This window comes from Athene cunicularia (assembly GCF_003259725.1).
Source record: "Athene cunicularia isolate RWA chromosome 1 unlocalized genomic scaffold, athCun1 chr1_part1, whole genome shotgun sequence".
In the NCBI taxonomy this organism is placed as follows: Eukaryota; Metazoa; Chordata; class Aves; order Strigiformes; family Strigidae; genus Athene; species Athene cunicularia.
In genome coordinates this window covers 15,414,463-15,424,192 of record NW_020799091.1, presented here as the reverse complement: position 1 = coordinate 15,424,192, position 9,730 = coordinate 15,414,463, and the positions used below count along the sequence as shown (strand labels likewise).

Here is a 9,730-nt window from a genome sequence, read left to right as displayed (position 1 = left end):
TAGTATGTTTAAAGGTGATTATGTGTAGAGCATATATATATAAAACCTGTATATATATATGTGTGTGTGTATATATTCCATATTTGTAGTGCCTCTCTGATACATTTGTCAGTGATGAACTAACTGTAGTCTGAGAACAAATGAGTTAAAACACACTGTAAGGCTGAAAAAGATGTATTTGCATTAACACATTTACATTTTAATGCAACTGCATTTTTATTTCCCTTTTAAAAGCCTGTTTATACAAACTCAACAACTCAATGCTGCACTCAAACTGCTGTCACGCCAGAAAAAAAACAAACTAAAACCCATAATCATTCTATCACATTGTTTCAGAAGTCCCCAAATTGACTTTCATAAATAAATCAGATATGTTTTAAAATTCCTGGCACATACAAGGTTTCTTCACTACTTCAACAGCCCTTTACTCTGGGACAAATTATTTCCTTCATCTGACATTACTTTCTTCCCTCTTTTAACTGAAGACTCGTCTCAGAACGTAAACTTATTTTCTGATTTCTTAAAGGCTTTTACATGACCAACATTACATAGCTCTATGGCTAGCCTATCTGACTTTGCCCAAGCCAGCTGAAACCAATGTGCTTCCACTGTAATGAGCAGTTTGCTATTCTCTCTCCTGAAAGGTGACAGAGATAACAATGATTTGTGCAAGTAGGAGCTGTCTAACTGTCCCAGTTTAAATGCAAATAAATATCCTACTGCACTTTAGGGAAAACGTTCCAAATTAACAAGGCCAATCATCTAAAGTTCCTAACAAGCAATTAGGCAGAAACAATTATATCAGAAAGATCAGTTTCTTTCCAATATGTTATTTTCACTCTCATGAGAATTTTAATTATGGTATACGCAAGTACACAACTGAAGTACAACCTTTACCCACACACAATTTTAATACACAGAATTAATCCAATTCATTTTCCTAAAGTAGTACAGGTAGCTAATTAATTGTAGATCACGTAACTGTCACAAGATTAGCAAAATGCTTTTACGTATGTAGCAAACACTGCTTGCTGAGAATATTACACTATTCAGTAGACACTGTTTGAACTTAATACACGCAGGAAAATTCCACTTCTCTTACAGAGACCAGTGACCTCACTGAATAAGCAGTTCACTGTATTAAGCTCTCAATGAGGATGAGGAGCTCATTGTACAATCAGCTGATACGTGGGCTGAGAAACCACTCATCTGATGGCAGCAGTGATAAATTGCAGAAAACTATGCTGCTGAAGCTGAGAATATACAGAACATCCACTTTAAACAAAAAATATTTTCAAGGTAGTGTTTTCAGATTTTTGCCTGTGTGCTGTTTCAAATGCAAACTTAAAAGTCATTTTAATAGGCAATCATTGAAATATATCAAACACCAAACACCACTCAACAATGAAAAATAGCACATGCATTTTTTCAACTACATATGGGTACTTATGCCTATACATACTGCAGAGGAAAACACAGTCTATCCTTAAGTGAAAGATACAATACTGTAATAGTGTATGTACATACGAGTCTACAGAGTCTGCATGTATAAATACATAACACATGATTATAAAATACATATACAGCATGCAATATGTATCATGCAGTGATATATAAAATCTGTAATCATATTTATAAAGATCAGTTATATTTTTGCTAGTCTTTTTGCATTTCCCTTCTTCATTGGTTATTAGGATGCCTTAAAGCCAAAACCAGCAGTACATTGATACGGCAAAAACTGAAAACATTGGTGAGAACAGTCTTTAGGAATTCATGGGACGGAAGCATTACCTTCAACACTGGAAAATAAAAATCAAAACTGATTATCAGTCATGCAGCTGAGAATCTTAATATTCCGTGACATCAAGTAGTGAGATCACACTACTTGTGTTAATTCAATAAATAATGAGGGAACTTTTTTAAAAGGCATTACAACAGGAGCATGCACTCTCCTCCTCTGACCTAAACAGGGTCACACTGAACAACCAAATGACTGCTGGCTGTCCAACAGCAGCAGGTTGGATGAAGCGCTGCACTCTGTCAAGCTCTTGCTTCTGGTGATACGTTTTAACGAAAACATCTGAGAGGCACCATCCATCTTCAGGCTTTGCCATGCCTTAGCACTGCTGTATCGGTGGAAAGGGCTACAAACACACCCTGCCTGGGCAGCTAACAGCTTCCACAGGCGCAGAGGATCCTGGACGCACAAAGCATGGTAGAGCAGGAGGAAGGACGAGTGGCTAACCTGTTTGTGAATTCAGAGGCAGTCCAAGCTCCTGCTTTCTGCCTCTGGTCAGAGATTCCCATGGATAAAATGGATGTGACGGGCTACTTAAGTGAACTTCAGCCTATTTCAAGATTAAAGGAAAACAATTGTTTAGAACACTGAAGCAAGGCTGGAGATATTAAACTACTGTGACAAGAGAAACTCACTGGATATTTGGAAAATCTTAACAGGAACTTTAGAAGTGTGCAATATGGATACTACTATTTGACCTTGAGGGGAAAAAAAAGAAACCTGAATAAAAGAATTGAAATAATTGCCACTGCTTTGAGACCTTGGAACAAAGCAGAACTAGGAACTTTCCTTTGTGAATTAAAAGCTAGCATTAATATACATTCAACTTGTCTTTTACATTTATTTCCCCTTATTATTTGCAGTAAAATATTTAAGGTATTAACATGGAATTCTTTTACTCCTATTTTTCATTAATTTACAATGGAAACATTGCACCACTTTTTGGTAATGACACCAAAATGTTTTCTTGTCAGCTCAGGGACAACCACCTGTCAGAAGGAATTTTCAGCGTGCTGGGATTAGCCTATTAAAAGCCACTGCAGCAAAAGGTACCTCATGATGTGTTAGAGGTCCTGTGGAACCAAGGACACAGCGCAAGGCATACCAACACACACAAAAAAAGGATGAAATTGATGCACCAGCTTATTCTGGTTTTACAAAAATGCAAGCTTGCCAACAGCAATGACACTGCACTAAATCTCAAATCCTAATGCAATCAAAATCTCAGTGCCTTTGTGGAATATCTGACTAGACTTAAATGCCTGAATAACTAAATGGATTAATAACTAAATCCAAAGTGAGACATTTATACATCTACAACATAGCTATCAAAACCTAAAATACGAACCTGAAAAAAAACCCACCCAACCCTTTTAGAGCTTTGCCATTCATAAGAACGTTACCTTACCATTTACCAGAGCTCCATCAGTCCTTCCAAGTTCTGGTATTGCATCTAGGTAAGACATTGCATCTTGCTTACACTGGGAACCTTGGTGTTAGCTTTCCACACTAAGCCTGCTCAGGATGTTCAATAGGCACCCCTAAATCCCCAGGACAAGCAGTCTGGCAAACCTTTTAAGTACACTTAACACAAAGCATTTCTAAGCTTGGAACTTTAAAAATAATAAAAAAACCCCAAATTAAATCCTTGACTTCAGTAGGACCTACTTTTTTTTTTTTTTTTTTTTTTTTTTTTTTGGTAGCAGATTAGTAGACAATGCACGTCCATTGAACATATCTACAAATGACTTAAAATTCTTTATTCAGATGATTACAACTTTAATTAAAAGGTAGAAACTCCTTCAGAATTCTCCTCAGCATAAGGAAAACATAGCCACTTTTCAGAAACAAATTTGATCAGCAGGTTATAGGCTGACACAGACATGCTTACTACTCAGTAAGATTCCTAGCAGCCAAGAAACAATAAAGTGCTAATTTCAGACTTTCATTTCTAGCATCCACCATAGTCTAAACCATTTCTTCTCTTATTGGGTTGATAGCCACTAAAACCATAAAAAAGCAGCTTTAAAATTTATTAAAAATATTATTCAGTTGTTAGTAGTGGTGCAAACTGTTTCCTAACAGATTATAGAAATCTATTCAGATACTTTTCTATTTGTGTCTACTGGGCAGATTCTCTAACACTTGGCTATATGACAGTGCTTCTTCACTGGTTTGTAAAGTAGAAATAAAGGTGTCTAGGTACCTCCAGATGTTGGAGGATCAAAGATGCATTTCAAGTGAAAAATCCATTTTCTTACTGGTTACATCATTTAAAAATCCAAAAGAATTTTTCAAGTGTTTTAAATAAAACGCTTGTGCAAGCAGAATGTTTTTTTTCTGTATGAATAAGCCCCTATTACAACATAAAGAACCTTCGTGTTCTACAGCATAGTTCCAAACCAAATTCTTCAGAAATTTCCTTGCACGTGTAACCGTATGCAACACTTTAGCCTTGCATTTGAAAATATCTATCTTTCTACAAGCATTAAACCTCACACTACTGCCAGTTAGATCAAACGATGAGACACTCACTCTAACACAGAATATACCAACTTCATGTCATAGTTATGTCAATAAACTAGGTTGCATGTTATTAAATTGCTGAAAGACACCAGGGAGTCTCTTTTTCCTGGAAGGACTTGAACACACCCAGTCTTATAAGGATCCAGACCTTTGTTTCACAATTTATTCAAAGGATGTCAAGAAGAATATACAGTTTTGTGTTCCCATAATCTGTTTCAAAAATAACAAAGGAGTGTTAGGTAAGTGTTTTAGTAATCCCACCTATGTCTGGATCTAAATAATAGTGAGATACAAAACTAACTGATAAAGGTAGAACCATAAATAGACAATACAAAATCAGAACACAAAGACAAAAAAACCCATTTTTTATTTCAACAAAGAAACTAAACTCAATCTTAGCAAAAATAGAATCTGTCCATAAAAAATGTGTACGTACAGCACAAGAAAATAACATATTATCACAAGTGACTTTTTAGGAAAAAAAAAAGCAAACAACAAAATGATGTGGGCTCTCTTGAGAAGAATGCAGTTTATTTTTGTGCTTACATTTTCTATACAGTGTAGAGAAATCCAGACTATCTAGAACATGAAGTGGAAATTAGCATGTCCAGTTAGTTTGAGAATTAGTCAGCAGTTAAGGAAGAAAGTTTGAATCACTGTTTTAGACTTGGTTGTCTCAATTCAGTCCAAGAACACTTATCTTCTTGGTTCAACGTGGTACTATAATATTGTAAAGATCCAAGTAGACACTATAAGCTCACTTGAATACCTATCTTTCCTTCCTATCTTGATTTTCTTTGCAGATCATGGCTTTACTTAAGACACTGAAATAAAGATGACTGTTAAAAGGTGGGCAGTTTCCTGAATATTTCCAAGAACATGTAAATTACAACCATATTTCCACTATTTCTGCTGCTACATCTACTATTTCTTGTCTGAGTACATCTGATTAGCATCAGTGCATTTGATCCCATACTATAGTAACAGTATACATCTTGCATAGGTTTACAGACTTTGTGAAAGGCTGAGTGAATTAATATGATCCACTTTTCAAATTTCAGATTTTCACATCAGATGGCACCAGTCTCTTGTCACACAGCTGCAAACTGTCTTGAACACAGTTTTATCCCATGAAGTTCCTAATCCACTTAACAATTTTTATGCAAGATACACAAATGTTTAAACATGATAGTATGTCCAAACTATATCACATTTATTCATTTTTGGCAATCTTTTCACTGAAGATTAAAAATTTTTTAACATTTTTTAAAAATTATTTTTGGGTCAGAGGCTATTAATAGCTACTCCTCAGAAACATTGGGTTGATCTGCAGTCTAAGGCATCAGATGTGATCTAAGATCTAAATCTGTACTTTGAGAAACTGGGAGCCTGGTCAATTCAGTTCCATAGGGAAAAAGACTACCTAGCTACGGCCCTTGATGGGAAAGGCTCATGTGGAGCAGAGCTTCTGGTTTTGCACCATTGCACCCTCTAGGATCCAGGCACATGGTATGGTCATGTCTAAGGCAGTATACAGAAAACAAAACAGATAAAGGAAGGGACCTCTGGAGAAGGAACATAAAGGTCAGAGGGCTTCTAGACACAACTGGGAAATTTCTTGCAGATAGAAAAGTGATGGGAGATCAGCAAAGGTCAGCTCATCTGCACTGGACTGGGCCAACGACTTGAATTAGTGAGGGAAGCTGGAGCTGTGCTGGACCAGTACTTCTAAAAATGGCAGAGACTCTATGGACACAAAGACTGCATTCTGTGGTGTGGGTGCGTATGCTGGGTCGCGAACCGTCTGTGTCACTGACAATGTAGAAGTGTCATCAGCATTCAAGTTAGAAGATTAATGATGTCTAAATTAATGATGCACTTGTGTTAGAAGATTAACGGTGTCAAGATTAACTAAAAGTGAAAGTATTTTTGCTCATTAGGGAAGAAACAGATAAGAAGGGAATCTTTAGAATAACAAAGCAGAAATCTATCTACTGGTTGTGCACGCTTAGTAGTGCTTGTTGAAAGTGCTGAAGGAATGAGTTTTTGAAATGAGCATGCGCCAGAGCAACACACGGATTTGCTGTCACAAGAATATATAAAGACATGTTTTTCTAATAAACGTCGGAGCTTGACTGTTAACCATATTGGTGTGTGTCCTGTCTCACAGCCTCATCCCGCAACTAAGGGGGTTCCTGCTACACTAAGCAAATGCAAGGAAGCCATCGTTATGGCCATGTGTAGATACAGGACTCATTTTTTTTTATAAGGGAAAGTGTGATGGTGAAATACAAAAAATTAAAAATCTTAGAACTGTGAGATTACAGCAATTTATCTGTACATGCTAGAAACATTTATTTCAATATATTCCTCCACAATACAGAGATTCCCAGAAAAACATTCTGATGACTTTCAGAAGGATCATTCACATTCATAGAGTCCAAGTATCTTGCTGGCCTTTTAGCACCATGCTTTTAGCTGATAATTTCATAACTATACAGCTGCTCTTTCTCACAGTGGTAAAAGCATGTGTAAAAATTCTGTCCATTTGTACTGAGACTAAACAACCTGACTCAAACGGTTCTTCCTAAGGCATTACCATCACCTAACCTTATTGCTACCTAAGATTAAAAGAAAAAAGAGATTAATCTAATTTTTCAAATAGTTCAGTGTAAATCAGACATGGAAAAAATCATAATGTGAGGAACTGCAATATTCTAGATTATTCTATCTAGACCATTAGAACATCTGATTTTATTTCACAGAAAGGTAAGAAACTCCTTTGTTTTTGTAACCTTTCTAATTAGACAATATAGTCCTGAAAATTATCATATTCCTAGCAAGCAAACCAAGTGTAATTTTCTAATTTAAAAAAAACCCTGGCTTGCCCTCTACTCATATGCAAGCACTATACTGTAAATAATTTCATTAATTTAACTTTTAAACTCTTTCCAATGAGAGAAAAATATCATTAATTTCATTTTAAACTCTCCAATGAGGGAAAAATTGTTTTGAGACACTGACACCATGCAAAAATAACTCACCTCTCATATGAAATTAATTCCTTTACTCCCAGAAATCCAGATCTGAACATTCTCTATTCATTCCACCTCATACCTGAAGTTCATTTCATTGTCCCAGAAAAAAAGTGGTAATTTGGCTGGTACAGCTGCAATTGACGGGGTCCTCAGTGACTCATGAGGACTGGCATGTACTGGACCAGTTAACAACCACCCAGCCATGGAGCTCAGTAGTCTTCAGCCCCTCATACTCTGAATAGGCCTCCTTATTCTGCAGACTTCCAAAACCTGTGGCAGAACAAGTCCTTTCTTTCAGCTTGGTAATGCTTCTAGTTATCTCAGCTCTTAAGCACCTTCATGTGCTTGTCCATCTGGGATGACAGTACACTTCAGGTTGAACAGAATAGGACTGAGTCAACTGAATCAGTTAAAAATGTCCTACCCCAGTAAGTGATACCATTTCACATCCACTCAATAGTCTTTTCTGGCCTTCATAGACTGCCAATTATTTATCACAAATTGTACTTAGTTTTAAAAATCCAGTCTGGAATACTTGATTTACAGTTTGTATATAGATTATTCTATATTTCTGTTAGCTTCAGATTTGAGGTTACTGAACATCTCATTTAACCCCCATGGAATCGGGAGAAAAGAGTCACTGATTTGCAGTTTTGGAGGAAAAAAAAAAACCCACACCAAAAATAATGATTAACATGCAAGATGGGAGAGTCATTGAAAAGGGAAAAAAAAAAATTAATCAGAACTGGTAGAAGTAGGGAAGTTTAACAGCATATTTGAATTCAGAATTATCTACAGCAAAACTCCAAAAGCTTGCATAATATTTTAAAACTCATTTTTCTCTCTCTAATCCTTTTCTTTATCTTTGTAATAAGGCAGGCTTCAATGGTTACACTTCAAGTAGATTCTCCCCTAGTGAGAATACAAGGTGCAGCTAAGTTGTACACAAGCGCAAATTCAATGAAGATCTATGTTTAAGTGTAGAACAGAAATGAACTGTCTTTAGATGTGAAAATCATTCCATTCAGTGTGACTCATACTGTTCGGTATGCTTCCTTACATTTAGATGCACCATATTATATCTCTGACTTCTAGAAAGAATTAGTGGGAAGTAATGGCATAAAACAGGATTTGTTTTGAAAAAGAATACAAAATATTCTAAAAGTTCATTCAAGATCTACAGATCTTAAGAAATTTTAATTCACTGCAAGACAATAAAATATTCTGTCTTCAGATGTTATGAGACTATTTGGAAAAAAGTAAATAGGGTTTGTTCTGTTTGGTTCCTCCCCTGACTTAAGTGTTTTTGACAGTACAGATGTAAATGCAAGACTGGGAAAATTGAACTGCTGTTTGGCTCATACCTACTGCTGAAGGAAAAAATACAAAAAGAACTGTTAAAAATAAAATCCTAAATTACATAAAGGAACCTTTAATTAACAAAGATTGTAAGTGAAAAGGATATGAAGTACTTATAAGTTAATTCCCTGCCTCAAAATACAGGCATAGTTCCAAGACTACTAAGATTCAGACTTCTTCAGCCTGCTACTACACAGTTGTACAAACATTTGCACCATACAGTAACAGCAAAAAGATTTGCACCAGTTCTTCTGGGTTTACTCATCCATCTGAGAATAAAACTATTATTCTTGTAAGAGAAAAGGCAATATAATAATTTAAACTTCAGCATAAATGAACTGATGGAGCAGCTCATCCTGAGTACCATCATGCAACATACATGCAGGACAAACAGATGACCAGACCCAGCCAGCAAGGGTTTATGAAAGGCAGGTCATGCCTGACAAACCTGATCTCCTTCTACAACAGGGCGACCTGTATATTGGACGAGGGAAAGGCTGTGGATGTTGTTTACCTTGACTTTAGCAAGGCCTTTGACACCGTTTCCCACAGCATTCTCCTGGTGAAACTGGCTGCTTGCGGCTTGGACGGGCACACGATTTGCTGGGTAAAAAACTGTCTGGATGGCCGGGCCCAGAGAGTTGTGGTGAACGGAGTTAAATCCAGTTGGCAGCCAGTCACAAGTGGTGTCCCCCAGGACTCGGTGTTGGGGCCACTCCTGTTTAACATCTTTATTGATGATCTAGACGAGGGGATCGAGTGCACCCTCAGTCAGTTTGCAGATGACACCAGTTGGGTGGGAGTGTTGATCTGCTCGAGGGTAGGGAGGCTCTGCAGAGACCTGGACAGGCTGGAGCCATGGGCTGAGGCCAACTGGAGGAGTTTCAATAAGGCCAAATGCCGGGGGCTGCCCTTGGGCCACAACAACCCCCAGCAGCGCTACAGGCTTGGGGAGGAGTGGCTGGAGAGCTGCCAGTCAGAGAGGGACCTGGGGGTGTTGATTGACAGC

The 9,730-nt window shown here is 37.2% G+C and overlaps 1 protein-coding gene and 1 long non-coding RNA gene across 2 annotated transcripts in view; one reads left to right on the top strand and one right to left on the bottom strand.

Moving 5' to 3' along the window:
• Positions 1 to 1,224: 1,224 nt before the first annotated feature.
• AASDHPPT (aminoadipate-semialdehyde dehydrogenase-phosphopantetheinyl transferase) overlaps positions 1,225 to 9,730 on the bottom strand; it is a 42,799-nt gene continuing 34,293 nt past the window's right edge. Inside the window, exons 6-7 of the mRNA XM_026856673.1 lie at positions 2,246 to 2,348; positions 1,225 to 1,253 (exon numbers count right to left, since the gene is read on the bottom strand). Of these exons, the coding sequence (XP_026712474.1) occupies positions 1,240 to 1,253; positions 2,246 to 2,348 (117 nt within the window). The 3' untranslated portion in view covers positions 1,225 to 1,239. The remainder of the gene's footprint in view (positions 1,254 to 2,245; positions 2,349 to 9,730) is intronic.
• On the top strand, positions 3,517 to 7,016 carry LOC113481158. The gene is made up of 2 exons (XR_003398613.1): positions 3,517 to 6,097; positions 6,533 to 7,016. It is a non-coding gene; the product is annotated as an uncharacterized LOC113481158 (long non-coding RNA).